Below are 26,706 nucleotides of genomic sequence, written 5' to 3'. Positions count from 1 at the left end.
AATAAATTCCTCATGGGGCTCCGTGTCTGCAGATAGGAGTGGTGTGGGACTAGATAATCTACTCATTTGTTTTCCTGTTTAAATAAAATGCCTACTCAGAACCATAACTAGGGAGGTAACACCACAATTATACATTAAGTGCACTTGTTGGGTATCTCTTTATACTATTTTCCTGAAAAATATGCTAAATATATTGATAATATACTATAGTCTGTGTGTGTATATGTGCATGTGCCCAGTGTCTCCCTGAAGGGGAACCAGGTTTCTTCTCTTCTGAATTTTTAATTTTTTTAATATATAAGACTCCTGACCCCTGCTGCAATCGTATGCATTCCAAAGACAAGCAATTTGCTCCTTAGTATTTTTACAAGCCCTAAGGATAAGTGATCTCTGGTAGACATAATTAAGCAGTCTAGCAACAGTGCAAATCCATCAGAAACAGGGAAATAATCTCAAGCTTTCCTTTGCTGTGCTAATGGAATTTTAACAAGGGCTTCTCATGGCCTCCTACTCATCTCTTCCAGCACATCACTGGCCATCTTAGAAAGCTACCTGGATCTTGATTCAAAGCTCACTAGAATCAAAGGAAGTATTTTCATTGACTTCAATGGGCACTGAATCAGATTCATACTATCCCTATGCATAGTATCCCACTTATGGCTAGAACATGGTAGATTTGTGTCTGTGCAAGCAGAGCCAAAGGGACCTCCCTCCAGTACCCAATGCTTGGCTGAGCGCAATCACATCTGAGTGCAAGGACCACATGAGGGTAGTGGTACTAGCAATCCCAAAGGGACAGAAAGAAAGTGGGGCTGTAGCTGAAACCTGTGGGCATTAGCCAGCATGATGTGCCTTCTTAAAAAGTGACTTTGAAGTGCATGCCAAATGCCTCCTAGAATCCCTACTGGACTGATGCAGAGCTCCATACTGACCCCAGCACTGGGCCGCAGGGATGTGCGGGCTGCCCACCGCTACCTTAACACAAGAGAGCTGGTAGTGATTTGACAACTGAAATGGGGAGAGGAAGCAAAGGAGAAATGGAGAAGATGGTGGGTTTAGAATAGGACCTGGGTTAGGGAGGTTGAAGCGAGTGGAAGGAGGGTGCCGGGTAGGTTGAAAAGGTTTGGAAGTTCTGGAAAGCCATCTGGACTATAGATACTTGATTACTTAAAGCAATCTCCAAACTTTTGGGGTGGGGTTTATTCAGCACTAGGGCCCTACCAAATTCAGGGCCATGAAAAACGCATCATGGACCATGAATTCTGGTCTCCCCCCGTGAACTCTGATCTTTTGTGTGCTTTTGCCCTATACTACACAGATTTCACAGGGGAGACCAGCATTTCTCAAAATGGAGGTACTGACTCAAAAGGGAGTTGCAGAGGATGGCTAGAGAGTGGCAGCTGCTGACTGAGGGCCCAGCTCTGTAGGCTGCAGCGCAGAAGTCAGGGTGGCCATACCCTACCAGGCCATCCTTACTTCTGTGCTGCTGCTGGCAGTATCTCTGTCTTCAGAGCTGGGCTCCCAGCCAGCAGCCGCCGCTCTCCAGCTGCCCGGCTCTGAAGGCAGCACGGCCACCTGCAGCAGCGCAGAAGTAAGGGCAGCAGCACCGCAACCCCCTCCCCCCCCACAATAATCTTTCGACCCCTCCACAACTCCTTTTTGGGTCAGGACCCCTACAATTACACCACTGTGAAATTTCAGATTTAAATAGCTGAAATCATGAAATTTACCATTTTAAAAATTCTATAACCGTGAAATTGACCAAAATGGACCGTGAATTTGGTAGGGCATCACTAATACAAATCTCTGATTCTAAGAGTTTTTATAATGGAAAGAATCACAATTTTAAAGCAGCATTCTATAACACTGCAGCGTGAGCATTTATTATAACTCAATCACTTGGAAAAGATAAAATGTCATTTCATTTCTGATGTGATTTTTGAAAAAATTCTGATACTCAAAATTAGCAATGAAAAGCCTCATGCTGGCTGCCCACTACATCATTGCCTGCAAAACCCTAGTTCCTAGCTGAAATTATAGAGCAGTTCTTTTAATCTAGTCTCAGTTTTTCCTCTCTTCTAGTCCTTTCCACTGTATCATTGTATTTCCATTGATCCTTCATGCACAAAAAGCACCAAATTCTGCTCTTTCACCTGTGTTAATCCAGAGGATCACCATTAAAGTCAATGGAGTTACTCCAGATTTACACCAGTGTAACTGCCAGCAAAATTTGGCCAATTGATTCCAGAAAAGATTTGCTTAGTAGAAGGGTCATACAGTACCTCTTTACAGACTTTTATTTTAATCTTGCTTGAGTATGGGTGAGAGAGAGAATTTCGATTCCTAAGCACCTCACTCATACGCCTATCTTGCAATGATTGAAGTCAGATAGATGACAGCAGAAGACTCTGCTCTGCACACGGAGTAAAAAATTACTGAGCGTTTAGTGAGATTTTAAAAGGGTGCGGATGGACGCTTGAATAAAAATATAGAAAAAGTTCCTGTGTATGAACGAACAACCACATCACTGGCAATGACAACACTGATCTAACACAGACAGAGGGTTAAATTATGCCTCATCCTGGATGGGAGCAACAGATACTGGAGAATGCAGAGGGAATCCTTTTCCTTGGCCCTTCCCTCTCTTGTCCTGGGCACCTATGCAGGAGAGAGTCACCATTTGGCTTCCAGTGCACAAGAGAGGAAAAGGACCAGCACTGTATCCTATGCTCACTGACCCCTGCAAAAGGAGTGCTTTGGGGCAGGGTGTAAGCCGGGCCAGGGACATACCCCCACATGTGGCAGGATGATTTTTTAGAAGTGTGCAAAGGCCACTTCTTACTTTGCTCTGCCTCCAGCTCCCAGAAAGAGCTGCACCTAATACAAGCACTTCCGGCACTGCTTCCTTAGCTAACGCACCTCTGTCCCCTCCAAAGCATGGCACAGTCTCACTGGAAGCAAAATTTGGCCCTGAAAATGTATACTGATGACATTACATTAATATACAGTTCTTATATTCTTCTATAAAACCCCAGGCATTATCATTAAACACTGTTATGCTGTGCTGAGTAATTCTTAATTCAGTTTTTTAGCTAAGACATAAGACCAAGGTCCTGACCACTCACCGTCATTAAACATCTTATGGGACTTTTTGCATGTGCTTACCCTCATCTCCTGGCCAAATTCCAATCGGAGTAATTACATTCTTCCTACCATAGTGCTGCTTTGTTCTGTAAAAAAACTGCCATATCCCAACTTGAAGCAGCTGCATTGCCATGTCAGGTGAAGCAATCCTTGGGCATATTCTGAAAAGCATTTGCTTTTAGACTCTTGTGGATGAAAGGTGCCATATAATTGTAAGACCAAAAATAACAACAACAGATATAACTTACAAGGTTGGGAATTGCAATCACTTGTGTGAATTTGCTGTACAACACTAACAGATCTGATGCACATCTACTGTTATCGTGAGTGGGATATAGGCACAGATTCTGTATAAACTGGAGAAACTCCACTGCATGTTAAAGAATTGAACAGAGTGCAGAAAACTATTTGAGGGCTGGAGAAAATGCCTTACCCTGAGAGACATTGTCAAGGTTCCTTCCCCGCTCTGAACTCTAGGGTACAGATGTGGGGACCTGCATGAAAGACCCCCTCAGCTTATTCTTACCAGCTTAGGTTAAAAACTTCCCCAAAGTACAAACTTTGCCTTGTCCTTGAACAGTATGCTGCCACCAAGCGTTTTAAACAAAGAACAGGGAAAGAGACCACTTGGAGACGTCTTCCACCAAAATATCCCCCCAAGCCCTACACCCCCTTTCCTGGGGAAGGCTTGATAAGAATCCTCACCAATTGGTACAGGTGAACACAGACCCAAACCCTTGGATCTTAAGAACAATGAAAAATCAATCAGGTTCTTAAAAGAAGAATTTTATTTAAAGAAAAGGTAAAAGAATCACCTCTGTAAAATCAGGATGGTAAATACCTTACAGGATAAGGAAATTCAAAACATAGAGAATCCCTCTAGGCAAAACCTTAAATTACAAAAAGACACAAAAACAGGAATATACATTCCATCCAGCACAGCTTATTTTACCAGCCATTAAACAAAAGAAAATCTAACGCATTTTCAAGCTAGATTACTTACTAACTTTACAGGAGTTGCAAGGTTTACATTCCTGATCCGTTCCCGGCAAAAGCATCACACAGACACCCAAACCCTTTGTTCCCCGCCCCCTCCAGATTTGAAAGTATCTTGTCCCCTCATTGATCATTTTGGGTCAGGTGCCAGCGAGGTTACCTTAGCTTCTTAACCCTTTACAGGTGAAAGGATTTTGCCTCTGGTCAGGAGGAATTTTATAGCACTGTAGGCTATAAAGGTGGTTACCCTTCTCTTTATATTTATGTCAGACATAAAGAGCTCAATCAAAGAGAAGATTTAGAGGAGACTTGTTTACAGTGTCTAAGCACCTTCATGTGGAGAAAACACCAGCTACTAAAAGGCTCTTAAATCTAATGGAGAAAGGCACAATGAGAACCAACGCATGGAAGTTAAAACCAGACACATTTAATTAGAAATGAGGCACAAATTCTTTACAGTGAGGGTTATTAACCATTGGCACAAACTACCAAGGAAAGTGGTAGATTTTCCATCACTTGATGTCTTCAAATCATGCCTGGATGCCTTTTGGGAAGATACACTTTAGTTATTGGACTCAATGCAAAGGGGGAAACTAGGTGATACTCTATGGCTTGTGTTACAGAGGAGGTCAGACTAGATGATCTAATGGTCCCGTCTAGCCTTAAAATGTCTGAATCGATGAAGACTCTGGTCCATATAATGTAAATAAGACTTTCCAATCCTGCTTATACTAGAAGGAGGGCACTAACAGTTATGGGTATATAAATAGTAACCCTCAGTAACAGCACTTGTATTTCTGGGGACAATGGGTATGTCTGCACTGCAAAAACAGACCTGTGACAGCAAGTATCAGAGCCTAGGTCAACAGACTCGGGTTCGCACTATGGGACTAAAAATAGCACTGTAGACATTAGGGCTTGGCTGGAGCCTGGGCTCCGAGACCAGGTTTCAGAGCACCAGCTCCATACCAAACATCTACACTACTATTTTTAGCTTCATAGTCTGCACCCCATGAGCCTGTCAGTTTACCCAGGCTCTGAGATTCACTGCCACAGGGCTGGATTTATTTTGCAGTGTAGATGTACGCTCAGAAGTTGCAGATATGTTGTAAATGGACATAATACATTTCCTTTGGAATACCTGAGGCAGGCTGTTTTTTGACACAGTCTTTACTTTCCAAGATTTTGTTGGTGCCTGACTGCTTGATCATAACCCTCCACCAAAAAGGAAAAGTAAACTAACTGCCATTTGTTTGGACATGGAAGAGTGTTTGGTTTTGTGCAGCAGCAATAAAACCTAACTATTGCTAATAGCATCCTCCAAAGCTGTCAGGAACAGTATTATATATGTATTTTTAACCTTTATGCAGACAGCAGGATCAATATGAGCTAAATTTGCATTTCATAGCTGGAAACAAAACCACTTCATACCAATATAATAATAATAAAAAAAAATCAAAAGAACAATGAGACACTCTGGCACATGTGCATGTTTTCTAAAACTGTGCATAATGAGGATTTCAGAGATGCACAACTCAACCTCCCACCTCAGAGTTTTATTAGCCATTATCTGGGGTGAATCTGGAGCGACCGCACAGACTGCAGTAAAAAGCACTCATTTTTCACAACGTTTCTTCACAAAACTGACAAATTTATTACTGTAGTAAAAAAAGGACACATTCTTTGAAATCCTCAGGGTGTCTTGATTATAATGCTGCCAAATATGTTTCTCTTTTCATTAGCATTCAGGTCTCCACAGGGCCCACATCAGCCTCATCTGCTTTTTCACTGTGCGTTTTGCAGATCATGTTGTAGCAGCACCCATTCTCATTTTGTTCCAAACAGCTGACCAACTAGACATTCTGCGATGCTTTTTGCCAAAATGCAGTGAGGATTCTGGGGATGCACAATTCAGCCTCCCTCCTCAGATATTTAGTGTTGGGATTATGCTGAATAATTACGAATTACTGTGGTTGGCACGAGTGTGGTAAAGCTTGGTGAGTTTGAATTTGCTGGAGGATTCTGGGAACAGGGTTCTCTTAGCATCAGATAAGCCATATGGACAGTTACTGAGAGAGCTGACATTGCTAGGATGACCAGACAGCAAGTGTGAAAAATCAGGACGGGGGGGTGGAGTAATAGGAGCCTGTATAAGAAAAAGACCCCAAAATCGGGACTGTCCCTATAAAATCGGGACATCTGGTCACCCTAGACATTGCACTTGGATGTTGACACAACTATGCACTTTCGATGTTTAACCAAGGGCTCTGTGTGTACCTGTGATTATGTGGAAGAACTATGGTCATGGTCAGTCGTGTTCACCAAACAAATTACGCAGAAAACATTGGATGGTGAACCTGAAACTGACTGACCTGGGTCAACTGACCCTATAAAACCGTACAACCACAAGAGCTGACCTAAGAAGCAATCGATTGATGAGAGAATGATTGATGAGAGAGTAAATGTCAACTGGCCTTCAGTCAGTTCATGTTGTCCCTTCCAAAATATTAATTAGAAAAAAAAAACAGGTTATGTAACGGCAATGTAGCATATTTCAAAGACATGTGACTCCTTCGAGAAAAGGGTATAAGTATTGGGAAATATGATATGCTCAGCTCTCGCCCCAATTAACATCTGAAGAGGCCTGTGATGCTTTAAGATGAAAGACCCAGGGTAGCCAACACCCTGCTACGAGGGACTTTCGGGGACTTTAGAGCCAGAGGGTGTCAAGGTTCCTTCCCCACTCTCAAACTCTAGGGTACAGATGTGGGGGCCTGCATGAAAACCCCCCTAAGCTTATTTTTACCAGCTTAGGTTAAAACTTCCCCAAGGTACAAACTATTTTACCTTTTGCCCTTGGACTTTATTGCTGCCGCCACCAAGTGTCTAACAAATATATAACAGGGAAAGAGCCCGCTTGGAAACGTCTTTCCCCCCAAAATCCTCCCCAAACCCTACACCCTCTTTCCTGGGGAAGGCTTGATAAAAATCCTCACCAATTTGCATAGGTGAACACAGACCCAAACCCTTGGATCTTAAGAACAATGAAAAAGCAATCAGGTTCTTAAAAGAAGAATTTTAATTGAAGAAAAAGTAAAAGAATCACCTCTGTAAAATCAGGATGGTAAATACCTTACAGGATAAGGAAATTCAAAACATAGAGAATCCCTCTAGGCAAAACCTTAAATTACAAAAAGACACAAAAACAGGAATATACATTCCATTCAGCACAGCTTATTTTATCAGCCATTTAAACAAACAGAATCTAACACATATCTAGCTAGATTACTTACTAAGTTCTAAGACTCCATTCCCTTTTGGTTCCCGGCAAAAGCATCACACAGACAGAGAGAGCCTTTGTTTCTCCCCCACTCCAGCTTTGAAAGTATCTTGTCTCCTCATTGGTCATTTTGGTCAGGTGCCAGCGAGGTTATCCTAGCTTCTTAACCCTTTACAGGTGAAAGGGTTTTTCCTCTGGCCAGGAGGGATTTTAAAGGTGTTTACCCTTCCCTTTACATTTACGACAGAGGGTTTCGGGGTAGCCAATACCCTGCTCCAGGAGATACTTAACAGACTAAGTGCTTGAGAGGCAAAGAGACAGAGGCCTTCATCTACCCACTTTGTTTGCCAATCAGGATACTGGGTAGGGCCTACATAGTTACGGAGGGATTATACTTGGGGAATTGAGGCTTATTAGGAAGTAGCATTGTATAATCTTTTTCTGCCAGTCTGTGATTCTTTCAAATAAATAGCTTTGCACTGAAGACAAACTGAGTCCAGGTTTTTACTGGCACTAATACTGCAATCTCTGCCCAGCTGTGGGCCAATAAAGGGCCCAGCCCTTCATTTAGTTATCTGCAAATATCGTGCCTCAATCTGGCATTATCTCCTGCAACCCCATGAAAGTCTGGTTTTTTGAAAGGCTACCACCCATCGCTCGCTAGGTACTATAAGACTAAACACTTCCCTCAGCTTGTAAAACTAGACACATTCAAAAAGGATCAAACAAACGTAGGATAAACACAGGAATCCTTGTCTTCTTCAGTAGGTTTTGCATATCTTCTACAACTGAGAAATGTAAATACAGTGATAATGCAAAGCAATCTACACTGCTTCTTTCATAGGCAACGGCAGAGCAATACTCTGTACTTGGCCATTTATGGTGCCATACAAGCAACCCCTCTTTACGATCAGATGGCTCCTGAATGTTCAGATCGCCTTCATTTGCCACAGCTGTTTAGAGCAACAGAATTACAGGCTCACACCGAGAAAGTTTGCAGCCCATAAACCTTGCATAGTTGACTGCGCACATTTTTCCTTAACATTCCTTCAGCTTGTGTGTGTGCAAGTGGAATATTTCAATGCACTATGCACTAATTACGCTATTCACTATGCATTACGCTGAAACACTATGCAAAGAGCTGTCTGTAAAGAGCACGGGGGGGGGGGCCCAGACGCTATGAATCAGCACAGCTCCGTCAACTTGAAGTATGTACTGGCAGGGAACTACAAACGGAGCTCTTGCTGGCAGGACTGGAGGATTCATGCGATGCTGGGACCCTGGAAGCACAGGGTCCTAGATGCCCACATAATTTAAATAAACTAAAGGCACCACTGGCCACTGAGAAGTACTTCTTAAAATCTTCAACTCTATACATATATAGACAGGGCCAGATCCTCAACTGGTGAAAATAAGAACAGTGGGATGGAATTACACCACTTTACACCAGATGACGATCTGGCCCACAGCGAGCAACAGTAACTTTCTTGGAACAGAGACTGTGGGTTAGATCCTCAGCTAACGTGAACTGCGTAGCTCCATTAACTTCAGTGCAGCTGTGCCAATTTACAGCAACCGAGGCTCTGACTCTATATAGTTGCAGGAAGGAATATCTGTCTGGGTTTCTGATTCATGGAGTGGGAGAAGGACATGAGGAATGTGGAATCTCAGAAATACATCAGGCAGGGGACTGAAACTGCCTGAGGGGTTCCCAGGCAGACAAGAGGCAACTAGACAGTCTGGTAGTACCCTGAGGTACTGGGTCAAATCATGTGTCTGCTCAGGAGAAGTCTCTTCTTCCCTCTCTGTTTCAGCCCCTAATAACAATGTGGGATCGGACAAGCATGGATCTCTTGCTTCTCCAGAGAATAATCAACTCTTCACTCTTTGCTTCAAGAACCCAGACCCCACGGTCTCCTATATCTTCTCCCACTCCTCCACGAGCTCACAGAATGACTTGGGCAGAGGATTGGATTTGCCCTTGTTTGATCTCTGTATTGCCCAGCATACCCTGATTTGCAGATCCTCTTCATAGAAAGGAGTCTCCTTCTACCCCAGGTTTCCTATCTACTTTCAAAGGTCCCTTATAACAACAGCAGCAGCAGCATGAAGAGCAGCATTAACAATATTCACAGATTGCTCCCTTTTTGTGTTTATCATCCCAACCTAATCCTGATGGTTTCGTTTATGGAGATTTAACCCTTCAGAAGGAGAGAGACTCTGAAGTTACTGAGTCCACTTAAAGTTCAGATGTCCTCCTACTTCTATTTTCACTTCAAGTGTTGGATAAGTGTTTATTCCCAACCTAAGTGTTCTTACTGCAACATTGTAGTTGTATTCCAAGATTTATGGGTTTGCCATTAGCTCCTTGCAGCTTCATGCTTTTCCCCTGTACACAATTAGGGTCACCCTAGAGGTCAGCACCGCCAAACTGAACATTTCTTTTAAACGCGCTTGTTAATAAAGCTTCTTTTCAGACTTACTGTTTCAGTGTGGAAATTAAACTAGTTCTCCAGGCTCTACATGAGCCTCCATTTGACCCGAGGGAAACAGTTCCTTTGAAATGACTAATTCAAAAGGTCCTTTTTTGTTTCCTGTTTGCCATTATTTCTGACCACTGAATTTCAGAGCTTGCTGCTTTATCCCCTAAGCCTTCATACATAGGTGCTGGAACGAGAGATGCTGCCGCACCCCATGTCTTGAAGTGGTTCCCATCATATACAGGGTTTACAGCTTTGTTAAATGGTTCTCAGCACCCACATTGTACAAATTGTTCCAGCACCCCTGCTTTCATACCCTGTTTTCCTCAAGGACATGTCTAATTTGTGAACTTCCCTTCCCTTATTCACAATGTTCTTCCAGTTTCCTCCTGAATCAGGGATCTATATTGCCCTCATTGAGTCCTTCTCCCCAAAAAGTAAACCTTCAGTTTGGAAAGTAAGCCTTGTCTGTTTTCAGAGCAGCCTTTTTTGAGAATATTTCTGAACAATATAGTGTGACTATTAAAAAATCTCTAGGTAGGCATACAACACAGAACGAAGTCTAGATTAATCATCAGCCACAGAAAGAACTCCCAACCTCCACAGGGCTTCCACCAAAGAAAATAAAGAAACAACATCCTCACTCAAGCCACCCCATGTGGAAAAGCTGGTGTGCCTTGCAGGTCAACAAACTCAGGCTCACTGCATCATACTTGAGTCTCTCCCTTGTATTTAGAGTTTTCCTTCCAGCTAGGCACTTCTCCTCTCTCTTAAGTCGTAAGTATTTTTAGGTTAAGCACTATGGCATTCACACCGGGCACAGAATCTTGAAGACATCTAGCTTGACACCCAAAAATTCGGCAGGCTCATTTTTCCCTCATGCCTTTCCACGAATAACCTAAGAAAAATACAGTCAAGTAGAGATTAAACTTGTTCATCAGTAAAAATGCTGCTTACAGGCAAGAAATAATGTCTCTTCATTTAAGGATCTTGCTTTACAAGTTTTAATTAAGGGGTCACCATCAATCTGAAATCTATCATAAATATAAAGTGAAGGGTAACCACCTTTCTGTATACAGTGCTATAAAATCCCTCCTGGCCACAGGCAAAATCCTTTCATCTGTAAATGGTTAAGAAGCTAAAGTAACCCCGCTGGCACCTGACCCAAAATGGCCAGTGAGGGACAAGATTCTTTCAAATCTCATGGTGGGGGGAACAAAGGGTTTGGTCTGTCTGTGTGTTGCTTTTGCCGGGAACGGATCAGGAATGCAGCCTCACAACTCCTGTTAAGTTAGTAAGTAATCTAGTTAGATTTCCTTTTGTTTAGTGGCTAGTAAAATAAGCTGTGCTGGATGGAATGTATATTCCTGTTTTTGTGTCTTTTTGTAACTTAAGGTTTTGCCTAGAGGGATTCTCTCTGTTTTGAATTTCCTTACCCTATAAGGTATTTACCATCCTGATTTTACAGAGGTGATTCTTTTACTTTTTCTTTAACTAAAATTCTTCTTTTAAGAACCTGATTGCTTTTTCATTGTTCTTAAGATCCAAAGGTTTGGGTCTGTGTTCACCTGTACAAATTGGTGAGGATTCTTATCAAGCCTTCCCCAGGAAAGGCGGTGTAGTACTTGGGGGGATATTTTGGTGGAAGACGTCTCCAAGTGGGCTCTTTCCCTGTTCTTTGTTTAAACACTTGGTGGTGGCAGCATACGGTTCAAGGACAAGGCAAAGTTTGTACCTTGGGGAAGTTTTTAACCTAAGCTGGTAAGAATAAGCTGAGGGGGTCTTTCATGCAGGTCCCCACATCTGTACCCTAGAGTTCAGAGTGGGGAAGGAACCTTGACACTAACCAATTAACAGAAAGAGTTACATGTAATTTCAAGTACTGCACTTGACCCAGATTCCCCCTGCCGATTTTGAAGGTTTAACAGATGCACTGTCCTGTATTTTTAAAAATATTTTTTTCTCTATTGTTCTCTATTGTTATGTGAAAAACCCAAACAACCAGCAAGGGATGCTGACTAGCTAGCTGATTAAACATGAAAAAGAGTGAAAGTGATAATACACAAAGTGCTGTCAAATGCACAAACTGGGGAGAACAACAGAAAATATTGAACTGAAATATCAAACTGCAGGTTGAGTTTGCTGTGCTGGCAGCTAGAAAAATAGCTTTTGACTTGGGAAGTGAGTGCCTGCAGGGTCCCATTCTGCCCTCAGTTACATCACTGATGCCAGCAGGCTGGCACAAATGAAGCTAAAGGCAAAACTTGGCCATTCCTATGGGAATAATTGAGAAAGAGTAAATATGGAATAGGGTCACTTTTCAGAGTAGAATTACTTTAACTAAAACAACTGCAAAACAATTTTTTTCCAGACTGAGAGAATCCACTCCAACCCTACCACCCGCAAGGTGAGAAATATCCAAGTCACTGCTTCCTGTTTCCCTTCACTTCACAGAAGCTAATATCTTCCCCTGTAACTTAGTTCAGTTGAAGAATGAAGGATTGTTGAGCATGTGAAGTCCTGGAGTTGAAACTCTCTCATTTACAGGAGGGGATGGGGCAGTTCCCTTACATCTCTCAACATCTTACTTGCTTCTGACCTTTAGCAGCAAGTTTTCTTGGGCATTGGTGAAGACAAGGCTGTCTGCCAGCCCCATTCAGCCTTAAGCCTCATCTCTTCACCATTCCACTCACCCTCTGGCCTCCACTATATTCAGAGTGCCAACTGAGCAGCCTGCTTGTTCTAGCACAAGAGGGCCAGCATCTCCGCGACTGATAACTAGAGCTCTGCCTCATGACAGCTGTTGAGCAGGCTGAGAATGGACTCCTCCAATGTGCAGCTTGGATGAGAGAGTGGACATCAAGTGGGGTCCTGCCATGTTTCTTGAAAGTCTGGTGGAGAGACGCTGCTGGTGAGTTGTGGTAATTGAAGGGAGAGACTGGCCTCCACTGATGAGCCAGTATGGAGGAAAGAAAAGAGGGAGAAAGTCAGAACGAATAGATTCATGAAGCCATGGCGCCCATTGCTTAAAAATCCCAGGATCAAGGGCCCAGTCCTGCTCCCAGGGAACTCAGTAGGAGCCTAGGTAGAATAAGGCCTGATATGATATTTTATGCATCCTTAAGGAAAGTTATTCAATGAGTATAAGATGAAATACGTATGTTCAGTTCCCTTTAACAAACACCTCAGGAGAATGACCCACATTCTTTTTTCAAGTAAACATAAAAAACAAATAAGCCCTCACTCCACACAGCGTTGTTTTCACCTACATGATGGACTTTATTAGTCAAAATTAGCAACTGAGATCAGAACGAAATCCAACTCCATAAAACCTTTATCCGCTTCCCTGCACTGTTGGGAATATCTCACAGATTTTGCTGCAGACGTTCTATTGTGTAATTTATAGCCCAAACCCGTTAACCCATTTGAGGAGGTGGCAGCTCATTAAGAAGTGTGAGACCAGATTCCTTCCTACTTTTCACAATGCCGCATGCATCTGGTTAACAAGCAGCTTTGAACAGCATCTCACATGCCTGGGGAGAGCAAGGCAAAAAATGTGCAGAAGCAACACTTTGAAAAGCTCCCCTCATCTTACAGCAGCAAGTCGATGTATTCTGCATGAAAGATCATGGTCATATAATATTGCTGCAACAGAACCAAGAAGGGAGACGCAGAAACCTATTGGGTTATCTGTCAGCACAGCAATTAGAGTGTATTTCAGAGGGTGAAAAGGCACTGAAATCCAACCTGGGATTTACCATAGGGGAAAATGGCTAGTTAATGACAGCTGTATACTCGGAGCCCTCCTTCCTTACACTGTTAGTTCACTACAAGATTTGAGACTCATTTCCAGTGTGAACCACGCTTTAAAAAATAAATAGACCCTGCATCCTCACAGTATCTTTCATCCGGAGGGGTTCCAAAACTCCTTAGACATTATACGCATAGGTGTGTGAATGCACATGCATGAGTGCATGGGGGGATGGGTACATATGTGTTTATAGGGATAGAATACATGTTGTGAAGTTTTATAAAACAGCAGTTCTCAACCATTTTCACACTGGGATCCTCTCCAATTGTTTCCTCCCACCTAACTGAAATCTAGCCAATCCCCCTCCCCTCCCCATTCAGCAATATGAGTCACAACTACCAGATTCCTGATTGCAGCCCCCTCCCGCCCTGAGAACCCCTAAAAGATTTTATTGGCAGCCAATTATGATTTATGATCACTCCATTATTCACAAGGAGTGCAGCCATTTGCAAGCCATTAGGCAGGGCAACCCAAACAAGTGCCAAGAAAACCTTTAGGCACCACTGTATATTATGTACATGCCAGCTACGTTACAGGAGAACTATCTGAGAAATATTTGAAGAGTTTAGCCTTTTTTATGGGGACTATTTTGTGTAACATTCCACTTACCTTACTTACAATGTGTCCAACTGTACAGATCTTTGAAGGAGAGGGGAAAATATAAAAAAATATTTTAAACCCCTCTAAAAGTGAACTGAAATAGTTTTCTAAATATAAATATATCCCAGCTTTCAAATCCAATATCTCAGAATCTTCTAGGCACAAATGCTGTGTGGACCATTATAAAGCTGAAAATCTCCCCTTTCTGATTATGTACATATTCTATTTCTAGGTGTCCAGGGTACTGGACCTTAAATCAGTCAGTGTTACAGAACTCATTATTGCCCATCCTGAGCTTCAGGGCAGCATAATTTTGTGGTGGGGAAGAGGGACATACCATATTTGGGGGACAGAAGGAAACGTTTTGCAGACAGATTGATTTTTTTTAAAAAGCAGTGACAGGTGAGAGTATTTGATCTTACTTGGAGAATTGGCAAGTTTGAGATTAAATCCCAGAGTAGATAGATTAAGTGGGCAGAATGCGGGTTAGGCATTTAAAGGTGCATGATAAATCCACTTTATTACATGGCGCCACAATTTATCACATGGATATCATCACCACATATTGGGCACAGGTATATCTATAACTACAGATAGAGTAGGTGGGGTCATTTCACCTGGCACTGAAATGTATTCAATTCTTGGGCAAAACAATGCTGCTTTTTAACATCACTAGCTAGGCACTACACATCAGTTTAGACCAGGAAGTGAAGAAGAATATTACATGCAACTGAAATTTCTTGGTGGGGACTGACTAGCAGCATGGAATCTGGCTAGTTTGCAATGGGCAACACCATTACTCATATTAAAAAAAAAGAGAGAGCGCCAGGAGACCTTGTCATTACAAATGCTGCTGGTTGATATTCAGAATTCCCTTCTGACAGGAAATTTTGAGATTTCAAAATCTGGTTTTATCCCAAAATTGGGATGAAACCCAGGGAAGAGTACAAAAATATTGCTCGGGCATGTAGGAATGAAATCAGGAGGGCCAAATCGCACCTGGAGCTGCAGCTAGCGAGAGATGTTAAGAGTAACAAGAAGTGTTTCTTCAGGTATGTTGGCAACAAGAAGAAAGCCAAGGAAAGTGTGGGCCCCTTAATGAATGAGGGAGGCAACCTAGTTACAGAGGATGTGGAAAAAGCTAATGTACTCAATGCTTTTTTTGCCTCTGTCTTCACTAATAAGGTCAGCTCCCAGACTGCTGCGCTGGGCATCACAACATGGGGAATAGATGGCCAGCCCTCTGTGGAGAAAGAGGTGGTTAGGGACTATTTAGAAAAGCTGGACGTGCACAAGTCCATGGGGCCAGACGAGTTGCATCCGAGAGTGCTAAAGGAATTGGCGGCTGTGATTGCAGAGCCATTGGCCATTATCTTTGAAAACTCGTGGCGAACGAGGGAAGTCCTGGATGACTGGAAAAAGGCTAATGTAGTGCCAATCTTTAAAAAAGGGAAGGAGGAGGATCCTGGGAACTACAGGCCAGTCAGCCTCACCTCAGTCCCTGGAAAAATCATGGAGCAGGTCCTCAAAGAATCAATCCTGAAGCACTTAGATGAGAGGAAAGTGATCAGGAACAGTCAGCATGGATTCACCAAGGGAAGGTCATGCCTGACTAATCTAATCGCCTTCTATGATGAGATTACTGGTTCTGTGGATGAAGGGACAGCAGTAGATGTATTATTTCTTGACTTTAGCAAAGCTTTTGACACGGTCTCCCACAGTATTCTTGTCAGCAAGTTAAAGAAGTATGGGCTGGATGAATGCACTATAAGGTGGGTAGAAAGTTGGCTAGATTGTCGGGCTCAATGGGTAGTGATCAATGGCTCCATGTCTAGTTGGCAGCCGGTGTCAAGTGGAGTGCCCCAGGGGTCGGTCCTGGGGCCGGTTTTGTTCAATATCTTCATAAATGATCTGGAGGATGGTGTGGATTGCACTCTCAGCAAATTTGCAGATGATACTAAACTGGGAGGAGTGGTAGATATGCTGGAGGGCAGGGATAGGATACAGAGGGACCTAGACAAATTGGAGGATTGGGCCAAAAGAAATCTGATGAGGTTCAATAAGGATAAGTGCAGGGTCCTGCACTTAGGACGGAAGAACACAATGCACAGCTACAGACTAGGGACTGAATGGCTAGGCAGCAGTTCTGCGGAAAAGGACCTAGGGGTGACAGTGGACGAGAAGCTGGATACGAGTCAGCAGTGTGCCCTTGTTGCCAAGAAGGCCAATGGCATTTTGGGATGTATAAGTAGGGGCATAGCGAGCAGATCGAGGGACGTGATCGTCCCCCTCTATTCGACATTGGTGAGGCCTCATCTGGAGTACTGTGTCCAGTTTTGGGCCCCACACTACAAGAAGGATGTGGATAAATTGGAAAGAGTCCAGCGAAGGGCAACAAAAATGATTAGGGGTCTGGAACACATGACTTATGAGGAGAGGCTGAGGGAACTGGGATTGTTTAGTCTGCAGAAGAGAAGAATGAGGGGGGATTTGATAGCTGCTTTCTACTACCTGAGAGGTGATTCCAGAGAGGATGGTTCTAGACTATTCTCAGTGGTACAAGAGGACAGGACAAGGAGTAATGGTCTGAAGTTGCAGTGGGGGAGGTTTAGGTTGGATATTAGGAAAAACTTTTTCACTAGGAGGGTGGTGAAACACTGGAATGCATTACCTAGGGAGGTGGTGGAATCTCCTTCCTTAGAAGTTTTTAAGGTCAGGCTTGACAAAGCCCTGCCTGGGATGATTTAATTGGGGATTGGTCCTGCTTTTGAGCAGGGGGTTGGACTAGATGACCTCCTGAGGTCCCTTCCAACCCTGATATTCTATGATTCTATGAAAAGTTGTAATCTCAGAATTTTTCACAAAACAAAATATTCAAAAAGTAATTTGTTCGAAATTTCAACTAGTATATTATTAGAAAAGTCAAAACAATAACGTCCTTTTCAAATCAAAACATTTTGGCCTAAATGTATTGATTTGACAAAGATGTTATTGTTTTGACTTTTGTATGTTAACATAATATATTTCTAATATATTATAAAAGAGTTGAAATGATAATTGAAAGGAAACATTTTGATCATTTCTCGCAAAAATGTTGATGAAATCAACACATTCCCATTAAACGTTTCAATTTAATCAAATCAATTTTTTCTGACAGAAAACTGTCCAATCAGAAAATTTTCAACCAGCTCTAATTATAAACTGGCAAGACCTTCATTGTAGGTGTAATCTGAAAGGTGGGATTTACAGTGGCACAGTTCTGGGGCACTGGTTCACTGTTGACACAGTGGGAAGAATGTCAGAAATTTAGGAAGATTATTTCAAAGGCACAAAGTTGATGGAAGTCAGTGGAATTTGGACACCTAGTTCCCATTTGTGCCTTTAAAAATCTCCCCCTCAATCACCAACACCACCTCCTGAGTGTTCTTTGATGGGGTGATGGGATGGGGAGGGCTTTCTACCCAAAGACCAGGCCTGAGTCTCCTTAAGTTTACGAAATATGATAACATGTCAGCCCAAGGTGGCTGCCAAGCAAATAAAGCCTTGTCACCCCACCATGCCCACTTGTGGACCTCTCATTCCTAGTCGTTATGTCAATATTAAGCACTAAATTTTGAGAGAGACAAATCCATATCAATTTCAAACACTTTGCGCCTATGGACAGAAATGCTGTAGATGAAATTGCTATCGCTGAAAAAGGAGCAGCCTAGTTGAAATTAAATTTAAAAAGGATAGAGTAAAATGTATTGATCCCAACCTTTCCAGAATGTAAAACATTAACCATAGGACCTTTCCTTTACATAAGACAGAGCTGTTAGGTCAAGTGAAAACAAGAAAAAGCTCACTGCAAACACAGGGAAATCTGCTGAGATTTAAAACAGTCTTTGCTTCATCTACTTTTCTTTAAAAAAAAACCCTCTTATTTTGATTAATTTTAAAAGGAGCTAATTTAAATATGTTAATAGAAGAAAAGGACTTTGTTTTCTCTTCATGAGTGAATGAATATGAGGGGAGCAGTATATTCTAACAAGTTCTAAGCAGACTAGCTGAAATGAGACAATATAAACTGGATGTATAGGTTACATGCAATTTTTTCCAATAATATCACTCCCCAACTTTGGCACGCTCTCTCTTATTTTATACGTGCCATGTATGTGGAGCTGAAAACCACCTGGTAAACTGGGGAGCCATATGATATATTGTAAAGCCTTTTAATAAATACATTTATCATGCAGCTTTGACTGCCTCACCTGCACTCTGCCTACTGATCCACTTCCTGGGAGTTGTTCTAACATTCCCACCTCCATAAGCAACTCCAAACCGCAGTTTTGTTTTGTTTTGTTCTGTTTTGCGCGGGGGGGGGGGGGGGGCGTTAGAGGGTTTGAATCAACTGCCACAAACGTGTTTTCTCCTTCTCACTATAAATGTGGGATTTCCCCACTCACCTGCTTTTAAAAAAAAATTACCCCAACCCAAGACCGAGGGTGGCTTTTATATATGTTGCCCTGCAGAAGTGGAGATGGGAACTTTATGATCATATAAATGGAAGCTGGAACCTGTAACACTCACTTCTACCCCTAGAAAGTCTTGAGATGTTGGATTTCGGATTCATGACAATGGGGTTATATTTACAGGATTTTATGGGTCACTATGAAAAGCAGAATCATCCTAACTAGGGCCATCTCTACACTAAGGGTGCTATGGCGCCATTGCTATGGTGATCTAACACCTTGATGTAGACACTTCCTACAGCAACAGAAGGGGTTTTGCCATCACTGTAGGAACTCTACCTCCCCGAGCAATGGTAGCTTTGTCAATGGAAGCATTCTTCTGTCAACCTAGCTACATCTACAGCAGGGGTTAGTGCAGCATAGCTAGGGCAGCCAGGGCCCCTAACTTTTAAGCATAGACCAGGCCTAAGGGGACTGTCTTTATAGGCAGAGTGATATATATTTTAAAACATACGTTTTCAAGAACTCTTTAAACATTCCTAAAATCTTTTTATTTTGACATATACAGACTACATTAAGATGTGGTGTGAGATAGGGGTTTTTTAACACTATTTGAGATGACTCGCATAGTCCACCTGTGGCCTTATCACTTGTGAATAATGCAACCATTCCAGACTCATGCCTATGAAATTCCATACATCACAGCATCATGTATTTCTTGTATACATCAAATATTTTATCCAGCATAGTGCACATCAAAAGGAGTTGCAGCATGCAAACACTTTACTGCAGGGATCACCCCTGTGTGTAGAGACTAGCACAACCCTGCTTACAGGAGCTACTGCAATACAAATTACAACAATATCAAAATCAACACAAGACACTGGCTAACAATAGGCTACTTCCTGTTGACCACAAGGTGACTAGGTGGGAGGATGGAAACAATTTCAGACTTAAGGATGAGTTGTTAGTCAGCCAACCAACTGGAGTGCCAGTGGTGATATGAACTGGTATAGAGTTTATTTCCCTACACCCCCTGAACTCCCCCATTGCCCCCAATGGTCAACTAATTACATTGCAGTGTTGCCAATTTAGCCGTTTTCCAACATCCCCCTCTCCCCCGCTAAATTCGAACACTGTCTCTAATTTCAGTTCCTGGGGAAAACACTGAGATGGTTGGCCCTCCAAAAAGCCAGGGGTGTAGCAGGATAGATGAAGATGCACATATTTGGTCAAAGGGATGTGTTGTGATCACCAATGTCCCTTGCTTGGCCGCTTTTTGTATGTGACTGGCTCTGGGCAAGGCAACACATAGAAAAACACCTAAACCCTACTGCAGCTTAATTGTAACCTTCTTGAACAAATGCAGAGCACTTGCATAAGAAGAGGTGGTAGGTGCTATCTCGTTATCACCAAACTGATAGCTTGCCAACATCAACTTACAGCTTATTGTTTTCTGTTTGGCTTGCTAACGGAGTGGGTGCTCAGGAGAAGATCTACTGGACCCTTTTCTGGACTTTTAGTAGATGGCCTCGCAAGTACTAGGAGGGTCTCAAGGCCCGTCACCAGGTGAGTTGCCCAGAGGGGCCCAACACACACAGGCCCAGAGAAGGAGTAAAAGATGTGCCCCAACCACCGGGTACATAACAGGAGATGAAGTCAGCTGAGGCAGAGTTGTGCAGAGTCTTGAATGGTAGGACAAGAAATCTAAACTTGACACTTGAGCAAGTGGGCAGCCAATGAGGGAATTAAAGAAGATCGGGCACATCCGTTCATTCAATTTTTACCAAGCCCTTATTGAGCAAAACTCCCATTGATGGGAGGTGATTTCAGTGGGAATTTTTCCTGAATCAGAACTGAGTAAGGACCTCAGGGTTTGGCCCATCTTAATTCTTAATGAAAAGAACCATGAAATCCCAAAACAGAAGAAACTGCTATTGGAAAGAGACACTGAGAACACAGATATTGTAGTCCAAAGTAATTTAAATGGTTTGAATTTTTACATAAATCAATTGTAATTCCAGTTAGAGGCCCTTTAAAATGCCTTGGTCCAGTATTCCCAAGGCGTAAAAGCCCCAGCAAATTCTGTCCAAACCTGATTAACTTATCATTATTGGGATACATGTATCCAATAAGCAATCACATCTCCTCTGATTGTCTCTATATTCGTTATTTAAAGACTAATAGATTTTTTTTAAACAAGAACCTTCCTCTGACTGATAATTTGAAAATAGGTACTTTGTTAGCCAGACTGATTGTATTTCAAAACTCTACAGTCATATTAATACACGTAAAAGAAAATATCTTTACAATGAAACAAAATGTCATCACTGTGCAGAACATTTCAGAGCTCTTTTTAGATATTCCTTTGGTCGCTTTAGAAACCAAAATGTGGGGCAGCTCCTGCAGTGTAGTCAGGAATCAAAGTTTACCTTCTGAGCTTGTATCTGAACCCCTGGGCTGGCAGAAGCTGACATCATATAGGTGGACCAGCACTTCTTTCACTAACATAGGACCAATAATAAATAAATAAATAAATAATAGAGAGAGAGAGAGTAATTGTATTTGGATCATTAATTAAGGTCCTGACTTTGCCCTCAGAAAGCATGATTGTCTCTGAAGGCAGAATTTAGCTTTTGCTTAAGGGCTATGGGCCTGATCCAAAGGCTATTGAAATCCACTGATGCATGATCAGGCTCTTGATTATGCAAAGTTCTTAGTGCCTTCATCTACCATGAAAGTCAACGGCTGCTGACAGTGCTTAGCACCTTACTAGATCAAGCCCTAAATCTCTATGCAAACCCTATGAAGTTGTGTTTAATAGGAATTTCCCTAGTGGAAATTCCATTAGAAACTTTTAGCTGGTCTATACTGGTTTCTACTGAAGGGCCAGTTGCCCCAAGACCAAGTGATCAATAAATCCATAGTTCTATTCTTCAGCCTAGTTACCAACTCTAACTGTTAGGAAACAATTGAAAATTATCAGCAGATTATTGTTATTCCGTTATGATTTCAAACTCTGCAGAATCAAGTTTGCATAGATTTGCAGTTTAAGAGGCTCAAATTCAAATTTGAATTAACCCAGTTTCCCCATACTTGAATTTCATCATGATTCTGAAAGAAAGGATTGGGTTCAGTGGGTCATGCCTATTTGTATAGGTTTGCACCAGCTCACTAGTTCACCAGAACAGAAAGTGATCACGGGCCTTGGCTGTGATGCAACAACAGAACTGTGATTTCAGGGAAATTAATTTCTTCTTCTAGGGCTAGGATTACAGTATGCCCTGGTCTACACTAGGACTTTAGATCGAATTTAGCAGCGTTAAATCGATTTAAACCTGCACCCGTCCACACAATGAAGCCCTTTATTTCGACTTAAAGGGCTCTTAAAATCGATTTCCTTACTCCACCCCTGACAAGTGGATTAGCGCTTAAATCGACGTTGCCGGCTCGAATTTGGGGTACTGTGGACACAATTCGATGGTATTGGCCTCCGGGAGCTATCCCAGAGTGCTCCATTCTGACCGCTCTGGACAGCGCTCTCAACTCAGATGCACTGGCCAGGTAGACAGGAAAAGAACCGCGAACTTTTGAATCTCATTTCCTGTTTGGCCAGCGTGGCAAGCTGCAGGTGACCATGCAGAGCTCATCAGCAGAGGTGACCATGATGGAGTCCCAGAATCGCAAAAGAGCTCCAGCATGGACTGAACGGGAGGTACGGGATCTGATCGCTGTTTGGGGAGAGGAATCCGTGCTATCAGAACTCCGTTCCAGTTTTCGAAATGCCAAAACCTTTCTGAAAATCTCCCAGGGCATGAAGGACAGAGGCCATAACAGGGACCCGAAGCAGTGCCGCGTGAAACTGAAGGAGCTGAGGCAAGCCTACCAGAAAACCAGAGAGGCGAACGGCCGCTCTGGGTCAGAGCCCCAAACATGCCGCTTCTATGATGAGCTGCATGCCATTTTAGGGGGTTCAGCCACCACTACCCCAGCCGTGTTGTTTGACTCCTTCAATGGAGATGGAGGCAATACAGAAGTAGGTTTTGGGGACGAAGAAGATGATGAGGAGGAGGTTGTAGATAGCTCACAGCAAGCAAGCGGAGAAACCGGTTTTCCCGACAGCCAGGAACTGTTTCTCACCCTAGACCTGGAGCCAGTACCCCCCGAACCCACCCAAGGCTGCCTCCTGGACTCAGCAGGTGGAGAAGGGACCTCTGGTGAGTGTACCTTTTAAAATGCTATACATGGTTTAAAAGCAAGCATGTGAAAGGATTACTTTGCCCTGGCATTTGCGGTTCTGCCTGTGCAAAAGGTTTCTGGGGAGGGCAGCCTTATTTCGTCCTTCATGGTAGGACACTTTACCACTCCAGGCCAGCAACACGTACTGGGGAATCACTGTAGAACAAAGCATTGCAGTGTATGTTTGCTGGCATTCAACCAAAATCCGTTCACGCGGTGGGAGGAGGCAAAATGCGACCTTGTAACGAAAGCACATGTGCTATGTATGTAATGTTAACTTTCAAGGTTTACCCTGAAAGAGTGTAGCCACTGTTTTATAAAATGTGTCTTTTTAAATACCGCTGTCCCTTTTTTTTTCTCCACCAGCTGCATGTGTTTCAATGATCACAGGATCTTCTCCTTCCCAGAGGCTAGTGAAGCTTAGAAAGAAAAAAAAACGCACTCGCGATGAAATGTTCTCCGAGCTCATGCTGTCCTCCCACACTGACAGAGCACAGACGAATGCGTGGAGGCAAATAATGTCAGAGTGCAGGAAAGCACAAAATGACCGGGAGGAGAGGTGGAGGGCTGAAGAGAGTAAGTGGCGGGCTGAAGAGAGTAAGTGGCGGGCTGAAGACAGGGCTGAAGCTCAAAGGTGGCGGCAGCGTGATGAGAGGAGGCAGGATTCAATGCTGAGGCTGCTGCAGGACCAAACCAGTATGCTCCAGTGTATGGTTGAGCTGCAGCAAAGGCAGCTGGAGCACAGACTGCCACTGCAGCCCCTCTGTAACCAACCGCCCTCCTCCCCAAGTTCCATAGCCTCCACACCCAGACGCCCAAGAACACGGTGGGGAGGCCTCCGGCCAACCAGCCACTCCCCCACAGAGGATTGCCCAAAAAAAAGAAGGCTGTCATTCAATAAATTTTAAAGTTGTAAACTTTTAAAGTGCTGTGCTTAAAGTGCTGTGTGGCATTTTCCTTCCCTCCTCCACCACCCCTCCTGGGCTACCTTGGTAGTCATCCCCCTATTTGTGTGATGAATGAATAACGAATGCATGACTGTGAAGCAGCAATGACTTTATTGGCTCTGCAAGCAATGATTAAAGGGAGGAGGGGAGGGTGGTTAGCTTACAGGGAAGTAGAGTGAACCAAGGGGCGGGGGGGTTCATCAAGGAGAAACAAACAGAACTTTTACACCGTAGCCTGGCCAGTCATGAAACTGTTTTTCAAAGCTTCTCTGATGCGTACCGCGCCCTCCTGTGCTCTTCTAACCGCCCTGGTGTCTGGCTGCGCGTAACCAGCAGCCAGGCGATTTGCCTCAACCTCCCACCCCGCCATAAACGTCTCCCCCTTACTCTCACAGATATTGTGGAGCACACAGCAAGCAGTAATAACAGTGGGAATATTGGTTTCGCTGAGGTCTAAGCGAGTCAATAAACTGCGCCAGCGCGCCTTTAAACGTCCAAATGCACATTCTACCACCATTCTGCACTTGCTCAGCCTGTAGTTGAACAGCTCCTGACCACTGTCCAGGCTGCCTGTGTACGGCTTCATGAGCCATGGCATTAAGGGGTAGGCTGGGTCCCCAAGGATACATATAGGCATTTCAACATCCCCAACAGTTATTTTCTGGTCTGGGAATAAAGTCCCTTCCTGCAGCTTTTGAAACAGACCAGAGTTCCTGAAGATGCGAGCATCATGCACCTTTCCCGGCCATCCCACGTTGATGTTGGTGAAACGTCCCTTGTGATCCACCAGAGCTTGCAGCACTATTGAAAAGTACCCCTTGCGGTTTATGTACTCGGCGGCTTGGTGCTCCGGTGCCAAGATAGGGATATGGGTTCCATCTATAGCCCCACCACAGTTAGGGAATCCCATTGCAGCAAAGCCATCCACTATGACCTGCACATTTCCCAGGGTCACTACCCTTGATATCAGCAGATCTTTGATTGCGTGGGCTACTTGCATCACAGCAGCCCCCACAGTAGATTTGCCCACTCCAAATTGATTCCCAACTGACCGGTAGCTGTCTGGCGTTGCAAGCTTCCACAGGGCTATCGCCACTCGCTTCTCAACTGTGAGGGCTGCTCTCATCTTGGTATTCATGCGCTTCAGGACAGGGGAAAGCAAGTCACAAAGTTCCATGAAAGTGCCCTTACGCATGCGAAAGTTTCGTAGCCACTGGGAATCGTCCCAGACCTGCAACACTATGCGGTCCCACCAGTCTGTGCTTGTTTCCCGAGCCCAGAATCGGCGTTCCACAGCATGAACCTGCCCCATTAGCACCATGATGCATGCATTGTCAGGGCCCATGCTTTCAGAGAAATCTGTGTCCATGTCCTGATCACTCACGGGACCGCGCTGACATCGCCTCCTCGCCCGGTATCGCGTTGCCATGTTCTGGTGCTGCATATACTGCTGAATAATGCGTGTGGTGGTTAATGTGCTCCTAATTGCCAAAGTGAGCTGAGCGGGCTCCATGCTTGCCGTGGTATGGCGTCCGCACAGAAAAAAGGCGCGGAACGATTGTCTGCCGTTGCTCTGACGGAGGGAGGGGCGACTGACGACACGGCTTACAGGGTTGGCTTCAGGGAGCTAAAATCGACAAAGGGGGTGGCTTTACATCAAGGAGTATTTCAGGCAGGACTTCACAGAGGGTTCCAATAAGAAATGGTGCACCTAAGTTATTGTCCTTATTGGAGCAAGAAGGTTAGCCTGGCCTCTGATTGATACATGGCTAGATTTACCTCGCTGCATCTTGACTGCAGTGTGATCTAGAAGAATGAGTCCCCTAGACAGGGGAGGGGGGGGAAGCAAATGAGTACAAAACAAATCTGGTCTATTTCTTGTTTTGACCCACTCCATCTATCTTTTACATCTTTGGCTGGCAGCAGACGGACTGCATGCCATCCACATCTCATGACTGCTCGGCAGAAGATGGTACAGCACGACTGCTAGCAGTCCGTATCGCCTGCCCGCTCACCATAAGACGGTTCAATAGGACTGACTGCAGGACTAAAGAGAATGACCTGGTCAAGTCACTCCAAATTTAGTCCCTGTGCCCATGTCTGCCCAGGCGCTCCTGATCGACCTCACAGAGGCGACCAGGAGCACCTCAGACATGACGATGACGGCTACCAATCGTACTGTACCGTCTGCTGCCACAAGGCAAGGGGTTGCTGCTACTGTGTAGCAATGCCGTACCGCGTCTGCCAGCACCCAGGAGACATAGGGTGACGGTTACCTGAGCGGGCTCCATGCTTGCCATGGTATGGCGTCTGCACAGGTAACTCAGGAAAAAAGGCGCGAAATGATTGTCTGCCCTTGCTTTCACGGGGGGAGGGAGGGAACGGGAGGCTGACGATATGTACCCAGAACCACCCGCGACAATGTTTTAGCCCCATCAGGCATTGGGATCTCAACCCAGAATTCCAATGGGCAGCGGAGACTGCGGGAACTGTGGGATAGCTACCCACAGTGCAACGCTCCGGAAGTCGACGCTTGCCTCGGTACTGTGGAAGCGCTCCGCCGAGTTAATGCACTTAATGCACTTAGAGCATTTACTGTGGGGACACACACACTCGAATTTATAAAACCGATTTCTAAAAAACCGACTTCTATAAATTCGACCTTATTCCGTAGTGTAGACATACCCTAAGTGAAATGAGACATAAGAGCAATAATGAACCAGTGTGGGGAATTACAGGAAAAGTGTTAGGTATCTTC

At 43.9% G+C, this 26,706-nt stretch overlaps 2 protein-coding genes across 2 annotated transcripts in view; one reads left to right on the top strand and one right to left on the bottom strand.

The window, feature by feature from the left end:
* F13A1 (coagulation factor XIII A chain) overlaps nt 1–26,706 on the bottom strand; it is a 171,163-nt gene that overhangs the window by 127,229 nt on the left and 17,228 nt on the right. The gene's annotated exons all lie outside the window — the stretch shown is intronic.
* On the top strand, nt 22,095–23,926 carry LOC142070814 (uncharacterized). The gene is made up of 2 exons (XM_075124775.1): nt 22,095–22,979; nt 23,368–23,926. Exons 1-2 carry the CDS (start codon nt 22,400–22,402, stop codon nt 23,907–23,909), a joined length of 1,122 nt encoding a protein of 373 aa, XP_074980876.1. The 5' UTR covers nt 22,095–22,399; the 3' UTR covers nt 23,910–23,926.

This window comes from Caretta caretta, chromosome 2 (assembly GCF_965140235.1).
Source record: "Caretta caretta isolate rCarCar2 chromosome 2, rCarCar1.hap1, whole genome shotgun sequence".
Lineage (NCBI taxonomy): Eukaryota > Metazoa > Chordata > Testudines > Cheloniidae > Caretta > Caretta caretta.
This window is presented reverse-complemented; position numbering and strand designations above follow the sequence as displayed.

Bases quoted from the DNA above. Each gene is read 5' to 3' on its own strand.
- LOC142070814 (XM_075124775.1), top strand. From the start codon at position 22,400: ATGCAGAGCTCATCAGCAGAGGTGACCATGATGGAGTCCCAGAATCGC. The intron at 22,980-23,367 runs GTGAGTGTACCT...TTTCTCCACCAG, and splicing joins AGGTGGAGAAGGGACCTCTG to CTGCATGTGTTTCAATGATC.